The sequence below is a fragment of the Ceratotherium simum genome, chromosome 15, assembly GCF_057802395.1.
Source record: "Ceratotherium simum simum isolate JZ-2026a chromosome 15, ASM5780239v1, whole genome shotgun sequence".
Taxonomy (NCBI): domain Eukaryota; kingdom Metazoa; phylum Chordata; class Mammalia; order Perissodactyla; family Rhinocerotidae; genus Ceratotherium; species Ceratotherium simum.
This window is the reverse complement of record NC_141914.1, coordinates 24,294,127-24,312,448: the sequence shown is the minus strand read 5'-3', so window position 1 is coordinate 24,312,448 and position 18,322 is coordinate 24,294,127. Positions and strand designations below refer to the sequence as shown.

Here is an 18,322-nt window from a genome sequence, read left to right as displayed (position 1 = left end):
TGTCAGGAGCTGCAAGAACCTCAGACGACCTATTCTAGACCATCCTCGCTTATTACAGATGCGGAAACTGAGGCCCCGAGGGACAAATGGCTTTCCCAAGGCCTCCTGGTGGGATGAAGCAGTCAGGACCAGGCTACCAGCCTTACTTGCAGCTCCACCTGAACAAAGAAGACTGCAAGGAGCTATCGGGGTCCCACGAGGCTGTCGACCAGGCCGCCCCTTCTTCAAGTGATCTACAGAGCAGTTTTGTTGTGGTGGGGCTGCTGTTTACACGTAGGCCCGACTTGGCCAGATGGGATCTTGTCACCACCATGACATGGGGTTAACCCACACCCGCTAATCTCTTCCCCCGGCCCCAGCCCAACCATCCATGTCCCCAGGAGTCCACTGTGTACACAGAAGCATAAGGATGAGGCGTGCCCCCCACTCCCCAGAAAGTTACAAGCTAAACGGATCACATGTATTTGTGAAACCCTCGGACCAGTGCCTGGCACACTATTAGGCAATATATAATTATTTGTTAAATAAATACAATAAATGTACAAAGACAAATGGTCACAACAGTGCTGATGGAGACTTCTGCATAAAGCTGGGCAGGAGACTTTTCTTCCAGCAAGAGGCAACGATGTTCGGGAAAGAGCACACCTATCAAGGACTGCAGAGAAGCGCCGTGATGGAGTATATTTTGATTAAAATAAGCTCCTCTAACCAGTTTCCACAGAAGAAAATTAGAGGCTTTTCTCTTTTGAACAATAAGAAAAATAAGAGGAAATTTCAAAATGCAGCTTTCTGGCAGCAACAAGGCATTAGGTAAACAGATGATGGTCCATCCCACACAATGGAACACTACTGCATCATTAAAGACGATAAAGAGGAATATTTAATGTTCCAAATAAGATGTGCGTGTTACATTAAGTGGGTGGAGAAAGCAAGTTACAAAAGAGCATATAAAATGTAACGACACTTTTGAGTAAAAATATTTATGTCTGCATTATGCTGGAAGCCTGGGAGGCTGCAAAAAATACCAGCAGTGAGCATCTCTCAACGGGAAAGGATGGGGTAACTTTTTTTTTCTTTTATGCTTCAGCTGTACTTTCTAAATTTTCAACAACGAATATGTATTATTTATAATTTTCAGTTAGATAAAAAAGATTAAAATATTTTTGTGGGAATTTAAAACATTTTATAACTTCTGAAAATGTTTACTCTTGCTTTTACATAACTAGAGGGTTAAGGAAGAATTAGTAACCAAGATCTTTGACCCCGACTAGGGTGGAGGATGCAAACACTTTGAAAATGATCTTCTGGACTCTCTGGAGATAAATCCTGGCAAAAAGATCCGAGAAGAAAAGGTTTTACTGAGCCTTTAGCAATTTGATTTCATACCCTGAGTAGTAACAAATGTTATATTACATTCAAGGATGCTTAATTACCTTCAGTAAGGGTGGAATTCTAAGCTTACAAATATGAATTGGCAATTCAAACTTGTGGGAGAGAGGCAGCAGACAATCACCTTCCAGCGACGCTAAAAACATATATTATCACAAAATCTACCCAGGCGCAACAACCAGTTATGCTGTTGATTTTTTCATAGCTATAGGCACAAGTGCCACCACCTCCTGACACTTGGTCCTCTTCCCTTGCCCCAAACAAGCTTTTTAAAAAGGGTTTGTCTTCCGGCTGATGATACTGGCACTTTCTATGCCAGAGAAATGTTGATGCCCAGTCTCTTTAATTCGAATCACTAGAGACCCTCTTGGTTGGCCCACCATGATCACACAGGATCCCCCCAGGAAGTACAAATGGCATCATTTTCTTTTGGGCTAACAAACATCAAGAGTCAGTAATTTTAAAGGAAAAGGGAGGGGAGGCAAAGGAAGATAAAATGTACACTTTATGTTATCAAGATAAGAACAATCATTCTCCCTCCATCCACAAGAAAGCACCGCTTGCCTCCCAGATCACTAGAAATGTAACAGAGAAGTTCTTGCCCATCCTTTTGTGAAGGCAGAGGCAAGCAAGCAAGGCACACATGCGTGCATGACACGCACACAGGTACACATGGATAAAGATGCACATTCAGGTCTGGGAGGGCAGGCTTCGAAAGAAGGAGGGTCAGGGTTGTACGGAGACTGTAAATCAGAACCACCCTTCCACACCCCAGCCCAGCTAAATCTAGAAATCAACGCTGAAGAGGGTACATAATTTGTATAATTTGTTCAAAATTACACAACGACTCAGAATTGTAGAGTCCTGACCCCAGTCTCTGGAAATCCAACCCAAACCTCTCAGATTATTCTTAAAAAAAGGCCAAAAATCAAAACCCATTTAAAAAAAAACAGAAAGCCAACCCCAGCAACAACCCGATTACATAATAAGGAGAGGACATTTAAATCAATATTCCTATCAGGAAAATGTGAACACGGTAAAATACATTAAGTAAGGCGGTGAAGAACAAAGGAAGCTCTCGGGCAGCCAGCCTGTGATCTCTTGCTGGTTCCGTCAAGGAGCTGGAAGGAGACTCAAATTTCAGGGCCTGGCCCAGCTCCCCTGGAGGAGAGCACGACTGGTCCCAGACACTCCCATTTCTAGTTCCTTGGCCATCTCTCCTCACGAGCCTCTGGTTCTGGGAAGCTTCCCATGTCCATCAGAATTGATGGGGAATAAATTACCTTTTCACTGTCAATGTGAACAACATCTTTGGCTCCAGGATCTTCCTCCCACAGTGGGGGCCCTTTTGGATCCTTCAGAAAGGCCACTATGGACTGAGGAAAAGAAGAGAGAAGGGAAGATTCATTTTAGCCAGGAAAAGAGGGAGGTGGGGGAATCGGGAACCTGCCCTGTTACCCTGCCTGGAGACCCCGGTGCCTGAGATGGGACTGCACGTGGCACATGGGCCAACGCTTGGGGTGTGCCACCCCACCGCCCACTGACAGCACTGCTAAGGGCACTAAAAATGCACCCCCCCGAACCCCATGAGGATTTTTCAGCCACACAACACCTTACTTGGGTCAGCTAATCCATACCTACTACGCTTCTTCAGCACAACAAAGAGGAAATGTGAGACAATTAGCTGGCTCATTCAAACCAGAGACACTCGTGCTTCTCTAAGTCTCAGCTCCTCCAGGGAGTCTCTGATCAATCTGAACAAAGGCCTCCAGTCCTGTCCAGATACTTCCACATTCACGCAGCCACTAAAACTGTCCATCGCATAAGCAGGTAATCATACCTACTCGTAACCTGCTTGATATCTCATGACCTACACTGATTTGGAAGTGCGTTAAATCCTGATCACCCTCTGTGGGGCTCAGGCTGGAAAGCCCTGGGCAGGGTGCTCATCTCTGTGGCCGCATGGTTGCGGTCTTCTCTCCTTGAAGAGCCCCCTCCCAGACGGCCCAGGATGAAAATCTGACCAAGACCTTCAGGATAAAGGGCTTAACTAAACTAGCCTTTGTCATGTGGACCATTGACTCAAATCTCTGCTCCCTTTGGGGAAGACACACATGGGACAGGGAACAGGGAGCATGTCTCTCTGCTCCTCTCCCCACCTGCCACATGTCACTGGCTCAGGACAGAAGAGGCATTCCCTTTCCTCTCAAACAGTCACTCTGAGAAATGGTGCTCAAAGTCTGTGAGAGCCAGGAATGGGTACCCAGGAACCAGCCAAGCCTCCATCCCTTCAGCTCTGAAGGGGAGATGCTGGCCTCAGCGTCCCCCATCTGATGCACGATTCTGTTACTTCTGGCCCCTTTGATGGAGCTCCAGTAAGCAGATGAAGAACTGGGTGTGTCTGGTGGGGGGCAGGGGAGGTCTGAGGTGAGAAAGGGAAACACCCCCTTTCTCACCTGTGCATTCAGCCCACCCACTGGTCACACACAGAGGACCTCAGTGAGGCTTATTATTTCTAGAAACTCCTATTTAGAAAGAGCTACTACGGGAGAATGGACGACAGCCAAGACTTTGTAGGATTTCATTCAGGTAATGTCTGTCCAAATGGAGCTGTGAAATGCCTCCTGGCAAAAGAAGGGCTGTTCCAACCAGGCCAAGGGCAGATCCATCTTTTCTCAGTCCCTCATCAAAGCTTCACTGTGACAACATAAGCCAAAATGGAAGCAGCAGGACGTTCCTGTAACCCGTACTCACCCACTGGTGCAGAGGCACCTGCCTACCTGGGCCACGTGAGAAAGATGTTTATAGGTGCCCACCTGCTGCTGTTCCAGAAATACCTGCTATGGGGGTTCTCAATCGAGGGTACACTGTGGACTTCGGGAGTCTGTGAAACCCCAGACTCAGGGAAAACATTTACTTTAATGTATGCACAGGCACTGTTTCCACGGAGAAGGTCCATGGCTTTCAGGAGATTCTCAGCGGGATTAAGGAACCCAAAATGGATAGGAACCACTGCTCTGGGGGGGCTCCTGTCCCACACCAGCATGAGCAGAGTTAAAGGGTTAGCACAGCCTCCCCATCCCCCCACTCACCCCAGCCTCAGCATCAAGGAGAAAAGACGCACGTGGATGGAAAAACGAAAGAAGTCGCCTCTTTTAATGTACCAATTCGAACATTCATACTACCAATCTTTGGCTTTTCAGGCGGAGATTCTTCTTCTTTAATATTCCCATCCAAAGGTTCTCTCCAAATTGGTCTAACCGACAAGATCTCAGGTAGGAAAGTCTGCAGGAAAAAGCACCTGGGACCCCCCCAAGCTGTCTATTCTGGGTGCTCTGAACCCCAGGGAAATGGCCCACATCTGCCCCTGGGTCTTCAGGATGTCTTCATGGCTGCAGAACCACACTCACAGCTCCAGGGCCTTGGGAGCAGGTATCAGAGAGCCATCCGAGTTCCGGCTTCCCGGCACCTCTGGTCCTCACCACTTTACACATAAGGATTCTGCTGGACAGACTGCTGATAAGCAAAAGGCCTCCTACACAGGAAGTTCCCCTCTTTGAGTTTCCTGCTCTTTACCCTCATTTATCTGGCCTGTGGCCTCTCCAGGGGCCACGGCACAGTCCCCGTGACCAGGCCCCTGCTGAACCGTACAGGATGACAGCAACAATAGCCAGAGCATGAGCCTGAGACCGTGTGCCCGCCCCGCTAGGGGCTCCTCCATCTCTCTGGAGGTAGAGGCCCAGGAAAAACCCCGAGAGGAAAACTAATCTGTGACCAAGGAGGCCTCTGGTCTTGGCTGCTCCTGCTGAAAAGCAGAAGCTCTCTGGCAGTCATGGGAACAGTGTGCCAATTCCCCCTGCCCTGGAGAACTCCACTGCAGTCCCTGAAGGCCTGGTGGGCTTTGGGAACCCGGGACCAAAGATGTTCTCTCTGCGCTAAAGACTCTGGCTCTGTACAATGCTCAGCCTACTTCTCCACCTTGCTGAAGCAGAAATCACAGAAAGGAGGAGAGCGAGCAGACCCCACACACCTGGTCTTCTGAAGGCGGTGGACAAGGCCAGGACTCGGCCTCCGCCTACAAGGCAAGCTCAGAGCACCTGGGCTCCTTGCGCCTTGCTACTACAGTTCTGAGCAGCTGCTAGTCCTGCTCCATGGTCCCAGCACAGGCTCCTCAGAGGACCGGCTAAATAAAAACTGAACACCTCCCAAACCAAAACAAAAAGCCCCCGCCCTTTCTTTCCACCACTGCATAAGCACCTCCCCACCCCACTCAGCTAAACCGTGTTCCTGGGGAGCACATGTTCTCACCAAGAACTACAGTTGACGTCTTAACATAGAATAAGACGGGTTAAGCAACTCTAATTGGTAGAATTTTCTCTAAGTGTCTAAGTGGGTGTTAAGATGATGAGTAATCAGCTGAGTCTGCATAAGGTAAAAGCTGTAGCAACTTAAAAAAGAACAAGTGTTGGTGGATAAATAAGAAATGACCAGGGAGATGAGGGGAGAGAGGCAGTGGGACAGGGGCACAGACAGACGGAGAGATGGGAAAGAATGGAAGGAGACACAGATGGAGAGAGAGAGACAGAGAGACAGACAGAGAGACAGAGAGCGGAGCTCAGGGTCCACCCCAGTCTGAGAAGCAGGAGAGTCAGAGAGTGAGTCCAGCATATGATGGGAACAGAAGAAATACATGGCCCCAGCCATGTATAAGCACGGGCCCGCTGCCTGGGGCAGAGGCAGAAGATGTGTGAGGAAGGGCATGTGTGTGCTGAAGGAGGAGAACCCGAGGGCACTAGATGGACTCAGGGCAGGGCAGCTGCTTTGTGACAACAAGACAGCAGCTGCAGGTCACAGGATCTCCACGTGGGTTTCCAGTGATGCTTTTCCTTCTACTCCTAAATTGGATTTGTAGCAGCAAACATCTCAGTGACATTGGCATCTCATCTGGAAGAAGCCGTATCAGCTCAAAGGTGCCGACCTGCCCGTGCTTGCGCACTGCGGTGACCTGGGCACAGTAAGTCACCTCCAGCCTGTGGGCGGCCCCTGTGGACACAACCACAGAGACGAGGGAGGTCTTGAAGCCAGAGCAAAGGGACACCCAGGCCTTTGGAGGGGAGAGGCGCGATGTCGCACGCCTCACAGGACAACTGCCGACAGATTCACAAACCATCCACAAGGCCGGTCGTCCCCACTGTGTTAACAGTTACAAACTTTTCTGGATATTCTGCTGACACACGTTCTAGAGGTAAGAATCCCTGAGGTCATTCGGAAGAGCTGTTTGTGCAATCTGCCCTTCGTTCTCTCAGAGAGAACCTGCCAGACTGGTGGCGTCCATTCAGACTCCACCTCTGCTGAGAATGAGGGAGGTAAATTTACCTTAAATGTCACAGCTCGGTCATATTCAGTATGAAATGCACCATCCCTGTCAAATGAGGAGAAAGAGGTGTTAACTTTAGGAGTGGTTGTGAAGATACACTCCTTTGGTTTCCTGCAGCGTCTTAATAAGATTCAGCTATCAAACACAGCTCAGGATTTTGTACGAAATAATTGTAAACAGAAAAAAAATCATCCTGCAATAAAATTAATCTAACTAAAAACTCCTGTTCACTGAAAATACCAATGAAAGCTTTCAGCACTTACTTAGAAACAGGAAATGCCCACGTGTACTTACTGGTAATGGAATAACTCGACCATTTTGTCCTTCGGGCTCAGGTCAACTTTCATCTTCTTGCACAATTTTCTACTCTCTGCATCACTGAAAGACACAAATGTCGGGAACCATTTGTTACCTGAAGTCCTCACAAAGGTGTTGACAGAGCACAATCTGCTGGTGGCTTAAGAATACGCCAGGTAACTTGGAATTCTCAACAGCAAGTGAGGACCTCACTATAGATGGGTTCTCAGAGAACTGGAGGAAGGAGAGGAACCAACAGCATACAGGCTGGTCCAGAAAGACGGGGACAAGCAGACAGGGAGGGTGTATCGCTAAAGGTAAGGGGCAACACAGAGAGGTCTGAACAAAGGAAGTGCCCCAGAAGTATACGGGGTGGACAGCCCATTCTAAGAAGAAAAATAAAGTCACAGCATCAATCAGTGGCCCCAAAGCCTGACTGTTCTTTAGAATCACCTGGGGATGTATAAAGAAACAGTGACTTCCTGGCCCTCCCCAGATCACTACTTCAGAATCTCTGCCTCGGGCTCAAGCAAGTTTTTGCTTTTAGAGCTCTACTGTGTGCCGTATGCCACCTGCTCTAGCCCATCCGGCCAGGGTAAGAGGAAAATGTGCTACGACGTTGAGGAAGTTATGAAATCTGACCAGATATTGACGAAAGCCTAAAGGAGAAAGGAGATGGTTGGAAAGCTTCCATGAAGTGCTAGTGACGGCAACATCACACTCTCGCACTTGGAAATTCTTCTAAGAAGAACTGTCTGTCGGCTGCCATTCACCGCTTACAAAGTGTTCATGCGTGAACTCATCTAATCTTGGTTTCCCTCCTGTTAGACCAATGGTTCTCAAAATGTCATCTCTGGGGCCGGCCCCGTGGCTTGGTGGTTAAGTGCACGCGCTCCGATGCTGGTGGCCCGGGTTCGGATCCCGGGCGCACACCGAGGCACCACTTCTCCGTCCATCCTGAGGCCGAGTCCCACATACAGCAACTAGAAGGATGTGCAGTTATGACATACAACTATCTACTGGGGCTTTGGGGGGAAAAAATAAATAAATAAAATCTTTAAAAAAAAAAAAAAAAAAAAAAAAATGTCATCTCTGGACCAGAGCATCAGCATCACCTGGGAAGCTGTTAGAAATGCAAATTCCTAGCCCCATCCCAGTGCTACTGAATCAAAGCTCTGGGGGTACTGGCGCAACTGTGTTTTAAGGAGGCTTCCAGGAGATTCTGAGGCATGCCCCCAGCTGCACCGGCTCTTCCTCCTCCACCACCTCCAAGAGGTCTGGCTTTCCCTGTGCCCTCCACCAGCACCTCAGAGACCTTACCTGCTCTCACAGCTCGCCACGACCTCCCCACACTCAGCCAAGTCTGCCCAACAACCAGCCAAAGGTGGTCCACTACCCACCCACACAGGGCCCTGCTTCTTACTTCAGGGCCCTCTCTCCAGATCTGAATGGACTCAGTGAGGGTTTCTTGGCTACCCAACCCCCAGTGGCCCCTGTTGACTACACCGCATGAGAAACTTTGTTCTGCCAGGTAAGACAGCCACTGAGGGAAGTCCCTCATCTCCCCCTGTTTACATACCTCACCACCTTCTCTAGCCATCAGCTTCACACAGCTATGCACCATCCCCAGAACAGATGGACTAATGAATCCATTGAGCTCAGTTCTAAAGGCAGCACTCATCAAAGGACAAGCAAAACTGTGGGATCTCATTTTAAGTGTAAATATAGAATTTGCAATTCAAGAAGCAGGTCTTCCTGGAGAGGTGTGTGTGGGTCAGAGGGGGGAGTGTCAGGCACTCCCAGGGTCAGCCCCCTACCCCCACCCAGGGCTTTCCCTCCCTATTTAGTCCTACCTGTTGTAGCCATCACTGTGGCCACTGCAGCTTCTAGCCCGAGCTGCCAACAGCAGGGACTCAGGAAATGCATGACGAATTCAGAAAGGACAGGCTAATGACACTGAAATGGCTGCTCCCCTAAGCAACCAGTATCCTTAAGACAGGGAGAGGCAAGAGGAAAGGGACAAGCCTGGTGGGGAAGAGATCCAGAAGGGCCAAGTCTACCTCAGAAGGCCCCTGGAAAGGCAGCCCATGGCCGTGGGTAGCTGGAAACGCTGACCCTAAACCCCTGTGGGGATGCCATACCCGCCTCCACCGCCAACAGCTATTAGGGTTTGGGTGTGCCCCGTCCCGCAGGGGCTCTGTGGTGAAACCACGCTGACAGGCAGCACGTCTGTTTGAGAACAACTGAGTCTGGGGTGCCCTTTCCTGCCTGAGTTAATTTCCCAGGAGAGAGGGCTTGACTTGGGATGTTCACAACCACTCATTTGGCACTTTTCTCGTCCAACTTTGTTCTGCTGCACACAGCTGCGTCTGTGACCACCTACCGTCCACCCAACTACAACAACAAACAAGTGGCCAGGGCAGGAACCAAGTCTCAGATGCCTGCGGGCCTCCGCCAACCCCTTCTGGCATCCAGCAGGGGAGCCTGCAGGGCCTACTCACACTGCTGCATCTGCATGACTGCTCAGATTCTACAAAGCAGCCGACTGAGGGGAGAAGGGCCACCCCACACCGGCTCTCTCTTCCATCCAGCCTGGCTGGCGGCCTCTCCCTGTGAATTTCACAACGCAGAGGGAGGAGCGACAGGGCTCAGAGTCATCCAACCCAATCCCTGCCTGCTCTGCCTGAACCCCTCCATGGAAAAGTCTTACTGCTGCAGCCTTACGTCCCCGGTGAGCCCAGGCCAGGCTTAGGAGCAACGCTCCAAACCAACCAACTTGGCTGCGTGGAGCTGGAGGGCACAGAGGTCCTCCACTGGTTCCTCAGTGTGGACCCCCGCCTGTGGGTCCAGCTCAGCCTGCAGCCTACGGCCCCCACCCCAGTCAAGGTAATCACAGCTCTGTCTCTGCCACAGGGTTCCTTGTTGCCACCTCTTCCTTCCTTAGGTTACACGACACTCCCCAAGGATTCCCTCCTCTCCCCTGCCGTCTACAGACAGACACACACACACAAATGCGAATGCACACATTCTCAGAGGGGTGCATGGGGAGACGGTGTCCTGTCCCCTCTGAGCACCTCTGGCACAGACCCCAGAGCCTCAGCCCCCACCTCCAGCACGCACCATGTCCCTTACTTGCCGTCTTCCTCTCCACAGCGCATCCCCACATCTGACCAACATGTCCACTGATGGTCACCCCATCAGAAACATGTGCTCCATGAAGGCGAGGGCTTTGTTCCGTTCACAGCTATCTCCCCAGGGTTAGAGCAGCAGCTGGCACACAGCAGGCACTCTAGAAATAACCTGAGTGAATGAGTGAATGAATGATGCTGTCTTGTCACTGCTGGGATGAGGGCCTACACTTCTGGCTCTCTGGGCTCTGTCTATTGTGCTCCAGGAATCCTGCCAGGTGACAATTCCTGACAGTGCTCTCCCAGATCGACTCCCCTCCCTCCTACGATTCTGTCTCTCAGAATGTATGCGAGTGTGTGTGTGTGTGTGTGTATGAGTGTGCATGCACACGCACGCACTAACTGTGCAGTACAGACAATAAAAGTCGTAAGAGTTCAAGAAGGGAAGAGAAATTACCCAAGCTCAGGGACTTAAAAGGATCTGGGTTGATAGATTAGGCACAACTAATTGATCTACTGGCTGCCTCCCTCTTCACCCCCCTTCCCTAGCCAGTGACTGAGGCTCTAGGGGGAAAAGGAGACAAAAGCAGTGAGCAGGGAAAGAGCTGCTTTGCCGGGATGGAGAGGGAGGGAGGAGAAAACCACCACAGATCACGGAGAGTGGACTGGCAGTGCAAAGGCCCTCACTTGCCTTTCCCTGACCATCCTGCAGGAACCAGCCATTGTCTGTCTGCTGGGGAGGCTGGAGCCTGCCTCCCTCTGCCCGTTTACTCACCCACAACCTGCTTCAACCTATCCTACCCTGTGTCCCTTGCTCTCCTCTACAGGGAATGTGGAGGAAAAGATTACAGAGGACTGTACACGCTTCCCTCCCCACCCCTGGCACAGACACATCCACACAGGCGTTTCCGTTTGAATTTGTTGTGTGGAGTGGCTGCTGCAGGTACGTGGTGCTGTGTTTACTGGATCTTCACATACAGTAACGATCCACTGAGAGACTGCAACACGCTCCTGGGAGGCAGACCGAGGGATGAAAGGTGGGGTGAGAACCGGAGGAAAGAGAAGACACAAGGTGCTGGAGGCTCAGGAAGGGCAGGTACGCGACTTACAAGTCGCAGCCTAAGGACCAAACCCTCCCTGGAGGAAGGCCCAGCTGCCAGCTGGAATGACTGGCAGCTTCTAGATCTGGCTCTGCCATTGGCCAGCCTGTGACCTCTGAGGGGCCCTTGGTTTCCCAAGCTCCAAAATGTGGGGGCTGTCCACACGAGCTGAATGGAGCTTGCAATTTCTCTAGGGTTGAGAATTACTAAAGCATCAAGGCAGGCTCCCTATATCCTGCCAGGTGAACCGGAGCCCGAACCCAGGACAGAAGGTGGAGACTCAAAAAGATCTGACCCTCTGTCATCTCTCTCCTAGGCCCCCGACTGGATCCCCACTCAGCCAGTCGGTTTCCTTATGTCCTCACACACCTCGGGCAGCCTCCTGCGGCGGGGCAGAAAGTAGACTGCACTGAGGACCAGAGGAAGGCTCCCTGTGTGCCTTTGGCTAACCCAGCCCTCCTAGGGTCCATTTCCCTATCAAAGAAGGGGTAATCTCTTTCTCCCATCTGCCAGGTCTAACATGGCAGGATTCCGAGTAGGTGGACCTGTGACCCCTGAGGGTGGGGAGGGGAGGAAAGGTAGGAAGTGCCCTCACTTCAGCGACACAAAGAAAATGGGAGACACGGAGGGAGTGAGCAAGAAATACTGTCAGTGACTGCTAGGTGCCGCACGCCAAGGACAATGTGAAAGGACGTAGCTGCAGGACACAAGGCAGGAGAACAGTCCTGGAGCTGCTGGGCCTTAACCGTGGACAGACCCTGGTGGGCACGCAGACCCTCTGACGAAGGGACTCCCTGCAACAGGGATCCTCCCCGGTCTGGCTGTTCTCCTTGGTGCCCACCTCAAGAAGGCACATGATGAAGTATGAATTACGCAGTGCAGTTAATAAAAGTGACGGGAATAAGTGAGAGAAGACCGGGCCTCCTCCTCTTCCACCTGCCTCCTAGCCAGCAATTCTGAGGCTCTGCTCTCCAGCTGGGGACATGTCACCCCACCGAGTATATGGCAACGTGCCAGGAGGTCTCTGAAGCCACAAGAGAAACACAGCACTTCTGGGAGTCCACTTTCTCCCATGGTAAGTAAGGTTAAACACGCTTATACATAAAGAAGCCAACGCTAAATTCAAATAATTTTTAGAAGAAAACCTAAGATTTCAAAACATGCTATGCCTGCCCTGGCAGGCCCCAAATCTTGGATGTGGGAAGCCAGCACTGCTCCAGGGGAAATAAAGCAGATGGGAGAAAGAGCAGGGAAGAAGGAAGATGTGCTTAGGTAACGACCTTAAACCCTCTAGAAAAGAAAGCAGTGGGCGTCCAACAGGGCAGTCTGGGCCCAGTGAGAATCAGCCCCAGGAATTAGCATACCAGGCACAGTCCCGCCTGCTGGCTCCAGCTCCGCTGCCCAGACAGCAGCACCCCATGCCAAGGCCGAGCCCCGATGCCAGGCTGCAGGGCACGAGGGGAATATCAACTCCCTCCCATACAACCCACTGAACAGCTGGACAACCATCACCAGCCAACCGAGTGTGGCTGTGAGGGCTGAGCCAGGAGTGGAGTAAGGGGAGGGGAGAGCTGACAAACCCTAGACAGAAGCCAGACACCCTACAGACAACTCACAGCAACAAGTGACAGGTCCTGGGACCTGGGAGAAGACCAACGTGGAGGGGTGTGTGTGCCTGCAGGTGCACATGCAGGGGTAGGGAGGAAAGAGCAGAAAAAGCGAGAAAAAGACAAAAAGAAACATCCACACAGAGAAGAAAGGAGGAAAAAGACCAAAAGATTGGGGAAGGCAGGGACTCAGAGAAGGGAAGAGGCAACAGAACTAGTAAGGGAGAGGAAACGGAGAGACGAGAGCAGCTCAGAGGGAAAGATGGGAGAGACATAAGAAGCAGACACCCAGGATGGGGAAAGACACAAAGAGAGACCAACTCCTAAAACTGGAAGCCACACCCCTACTGCATACTTACACGCATACACACCACACACCAAGCCTGGCAGCTTCCAAGATTTTCTGAACTAGGCTATTTAGGGATGATAGCAACTTGGAAGACTCAACTCCACGTTTCACACACGATTCAACTGAAGCCCAGAGACGGGGTAGCAACTTGCCAAAGGTGCCACAGCTATTTGCCTCAAAGCCAGGCCTCCTGACCCGCAGTCCTGCAAGTTCCACTGCACCCCAAACTTCTTAAGGGTCAGGGCAAAACACCCCGTGCACTGGGGCTGACTCTCATGCCCCAAACTGTCTTGAGGGGCATCCTCACAACCAAGGGACCCTCACCCAAGACAGAGCTGCTGAGGAACAAACGCACCATTGCTCTCCCTCCAGCCTCTTCTTGGAATTCCCTGAACAACCTTGCTCAGACAAAAAATACTAAGAGTAGAAGGGGACCTCACATTTAAATTCTATTCTAGAGAAAGAACTTTTTTTCATTTACTTGATCTTCACCAGGAACCTGGACAGCAGGCAGAATAGGTATTTTTATCCCATTTTACAGATGAGGAAACAGACTCAGGGTAACCAACCTGCCCAAGGTCATGAGGCTAGCAAGTAGCAGAGCTGACCCTTCCATTCAGGCCTCCGCCATCACTCCACATACCTCCAAAGATGCCTCCCACCAGAGCAGTCTCTGCCCTCACTTTAGAATGTCCCCTGTTCCCTTCAACTGCCCTTCAAGGGGAAAAGCAGAGTGGGCTGTTTACTCCTGACCTTCCTGTCACCCCACCCCAAGCCCTGGCATCGCCAGTCCAGCCTCGAATCCTTTGCTAGCAGGGCAGGAAGCAGAGCTGGAAAGGACAAGAGAGAGGGAACCTCAGCAGGGTCCACGAGAGGGGAGGTGCGCGCTGGCTGACCACCTGCTATTTAACAGCAGCCAGGATAACACGCAAGCAGAGGTTGGCTCCACTCCTCGCTCCACTGTAGGTGGCAACACAGAGTGTTCCCAAGAGCGCTCCTGCCCATCCCCGGAGCATCTCATTCAGGCTCATCAACAGACTGAACACACTTAGGACAGCAAGAGCAGTCATCCAGGGCCCCGGAGCTAACACGGGGGGTTCCCCTAATGATTTAGGGGGCATGTTCAGAAGTCTAGGAGTCGGAGTGGCCAAGCAGGAGGGCAGAAGCAGCTCAGCCCTTGGGGATTTCCTTGTGTCAGGGTGGTCCTGGTGGTCCGTGAGGACTGACACCCAGGGTGGCCTGCGTAGACTAGAGCCCTGAGTTCTGTCCTTGGGCTCTTCTGGGAAGACTGAGTTGCACCCTGCCTCTAATTTCAAACTCAGACCCAGCTATTCCTGCTTCCAACATAATCCACTACAGCTCCATAAGCCACCTACTTATCTGAACTGTTTAAAAGCTATTGAACATTTCAGTTTATACTTCCTCTTAGAGGGATAAATTGAGTGGCAGCTACAGGAAGAGTTTGTCCTTTTGTCTGAAGGTTGCCTCTTTTAAGCTCTAAGGTGCCCCTACATTTTCATTTTAGCACATCGACCATCACAGGATTATTTCTCCCACTGGCACTTTTATTGGCTTCAGACATCATGTCTCCAAACGAGTCCTGAATCCTGATCTCCTTAGTCTGTCCTCATACACTAACCCCGGCCCCAGGTAGTCCTGCCCCTTCCAGAACAGGGCAGGACTGCCACCTCCACACCCATCGGCCAGATGACCCCAGACAGTGCTCAGGGCCCACCCCACAGGCAGCTGTCTGCAGGGAAAGCCAAAGTACTTGAAAGACCTGGACTTTAAGGTCTTTGCCCCAGACTGGAACTCTACCTCCTCCTTTCTCAACCCTTCCAGGAAGAATTAAGTGACGCCCCGTCTACACGTAGAGCCTCCCTTTACAGCACTTCTCACCTGGCTGGTAATCACCGGGGCAGGTGTCTGCCTCCTCCTTGCACACTGAGCTCTGTGAGGACATTGCTGTCTATCTGTGGACCTCAAAGCACATGAGAAGTGCTCGGGAATGGTTGCTGAGTGGACCCAGGTGGATGCAACTAAATCAAAGCTCTTCTGCCGCTTCTGCCACCTACAAGCCACAGGAACTCCCTGTGCTAAGGCTCCACCAAACTGCCGTTACTTTCAGACATGGAGATTCCAAAGTGCCCTGTCCCCTCTAACAGGCTTTGTCGCTTTGCCAGTCACACAGAGCACCAGGGAGACAGAAACACACCGGGAAGACAAGAGCACTTCCACACTATGAACTAGAATCAACCAATGGCTCAGATCTCACCCACTGTCTAGTGAGCAGTCCCTTCTGTTAAGTTGTCTGAATAAATCGGGAGGTCTGAGGTCAGATGTGCAAGTGTGCACGCACACGCGCACACACATCCACACACACCCCACAGCAAACACTGCTTGGCTGAGACTTCTTCCCTGGTCTCATTCAGTGCTTTGTCAAAACACAGATCTCCTTCAATGCTCTTCAATCACAGCGGACAGCTTGAGGCCAACTTATAAATCAATGTGTCCCAGAAGTTCATCTGCAAAACAGCCATTTAGAACTCAGACAGACGAGGAAGACGGCGGCACTGAGCAGAGCCCACAAAAGCTCCCGTAACTCACGGGGTGGCAGCAGGGCCGTGACTCGGGCAAGGGCAGCGACACTAAAGGCTCACAAGACCTTTACGGCCACCCAGGAAAAGAACTGCTTCCTTCCCAGCAGAGCCCCACCTCTTCCCGCACTACCCAGAGCACAACACTGCCTCTTCTCCTTTCTCTCCTCTTCCCAAGCCCATACCCCTGATGAGCCCCAAGTCCAGGTGAGAAGTGGCTGGGCACAGTGGCTCTGGAAACACTGCCTGTCCTCGGTCAGAAGGACACGTAAATGCTGGTATCCACCAAGTGCAACACAGCACCTTGCATACAGCTGGTGCTCAACGAACGTGCGGAGAACAAACCTGTCTTGGCTACTTTTTTCCTGTGTTCATTCACTATCTATGTGTCTTTTTGGTGTTTATGCCAATCTATGCTAAATTGGAAGCTGATTATATGACAAGAGGTGTGTGTGTGGTTGTGTGTATACATATCCCAGCAGCAAAGCACTGAACACAGAGGGATGTATCCCTAATGACTGAAAGGAAAGGGAAGCCGAGAAAACTCTGGCTCAAACTCCCAAACCCAAAAGAATCAGAGGAATTCCATCACTAAGAAGCAGCCCTCCTTCCTACGGACTCCCTCCTGTGGCTGGCGTTTGATTCTGCCACGGTTATCTCTGGGAGGATGGAGATAAGGAAGGAGGAGAAGGAGCTCACTGTATTGGCATCTGGACAGGTTGCGGGGGTGGTCAGAGGAGAGAGCTGGAAGAACTAAGCCACCTGTCCAGGGCTGACACAACTAATGGAGCCACCTTAGAAGCCAAAGTGACAGTCACAAAATGCTCATCCCAGCACCTTTGTGCGGTGGGCAGCAGAAAACTCTATTAACGGCCTGGGCTGGGGGTAAAGCCCACGGTTCTTGCTGAAGACCCCCATAAGCAAGCCCACCAGGTGACCCTGAAAATAACTTTGCCTCTCTGGGCATCAAGGCCCCTCTATAAAACAAGGCCCCCTCTGCCACCCACTGGGAAGACGAAATCAAGTGACACATGACAACAGAGTAAAAAGTAAAAGCCCTCTGGGAGCAGGGAGAAGAGGGGTGGGCTGCAAAGAACAGGACGGGGGCCAGGACCTGCCCCTTCGCCAGCCCACCCACTTCCCCAGGTGACCCTGCAGTTCTGCCGAGGAGGGCTTCCTACAGCAATCTCTCCATCACATCCTCTCTTCCAGAGCGTTAATCAGGGACAACTCCCCCCACTCTCCAGCCGCCGTCCCCGCATCCCCAGGACATACCCACAGTCTACCCAGCAGATGGTGCCTTGTCCTTTCACTGCCTGGGCCACAGTGGACAACAACCTGAGATGACTTTCAGCTGCAGCCTCTGTAAGAAAACAAAAAGTTAAACATCTGTGCCCAAGCGCACCAGGGCCACCCCTTTCTTCTTTCCTCAGGGGTGAGGAAGGATGGAGACCAGTCCTAGAGGTGAGGTCCTGAGCACCAGTTAAAACACTGTCCCTGCGATCAACATTCTGTGAGAACAGCCCAGCTCTTCTCAAAAACCCCTGCTCCTGCCATCCTCCCGGGCCTTCCTCACAGACACAGGACCCCCAACTCACCCCGCTTCAAGCCACACCTCATGCCTCACTCTCCCAAGAATCTCTCAGCTGGACCCACAACTCCCAATAGAATCTCTGACTCATTACTTTTCTGTGACAAATTTTGAAAATTCTATAACCAAACAGTTAACAATCCTATAACTAGGGAATGGGTTTGCCAGTTCCACACTCATCTGTCCTGGTGCCCAGCCTGGGAGCTGACAAAGGCAGCTGTTTGTCAGAGGAGAACCAGATCTTCCCTTTACTTGTACATCACACACTCACCTAGAGGCTCGGTACCACCCAGTGATTAAACGGGGTTTATATGTGACACCAGTCTCTGACGGACCGATGCCAAGTGTACTCAAGTCACATTTCACAGCCCACATGCTGGAAGCAACAGGGGAAGGACCAGCCCTGGATCAGCCCCTGATCCCTCGGGGGTCAGCTGCAGAAGCATGGACCAGGCCTTGGGGTAGGGTGGTGTGAACACAAAAAGGGAAGAGTTTTTCATTGGTCCAGGTGTCTGGGCAAAGCACCTGGAAACTACTGTAGGGAGGGCAGGTTCTTAGGGACGGAGCTTCTGTGGCCAGGATTTCAACACTGCCAGCCTGCAAGGGTCCACTGCAGAGTGGCTGTGGCCAGTGTGTCACCTTCCCCTGTCATACCTGTGAGCTCACTTGAAAGGCCCGCCACTCAGACACTGTGGGGAGAACAGTCTACCGCCTTCCCCTGCCAAAAGCCATATGATATGTTCCAAAGCCAAGCAGAAATGATGTCTGAATCATTTGCCTCCTCAGATCTCCTTTTCTAGGGTGCATAATGGTAGCTGTTTGTGAATACAAAGCATGCTGAGCCTTTCTCGGAAGCGAACAAAAAGAATCCTTCAAGAGGCGTGCAT

At 51.3% G+C, this 18,322-nt stretch overlaps 1 protein-coding gene across 1 annotated transcript in view; it reads right to left on the bottom strand.

Annotated features, from left to right (window-relative positions):
* PDIA5 (protein disulfide isomerase family A member 5) overlaps window positions 1–18,322 on the bottom strand; it is an 88,319-nt gene that overhangs the window by 47,041 nt on the left and 22,956 nt on the right. The window contains exons 3-6 of the mRNA XM_004424496.2: window positions 17,120–17,207; window positions 7,061–7,144; window positions 6,766–6,811; window positions 2,673–2,765 (exon numbers count right to left, since the gene is read on the bottom strand). Of these exons, the coding sequence (XP_004424553.1) occupies window positions 2,673–2,765; window positions 6,766–6,811; window positions 7,061–7,144; window positions 17,120–17,207 (311 nt within the window). The remainder of the gene's footprint in view (window positions 1–2,672; window positions 2,766–6,765; window positions 6,812–7,060; window positions 7,145–17,119; window positions 17,208–18,322) is intronic.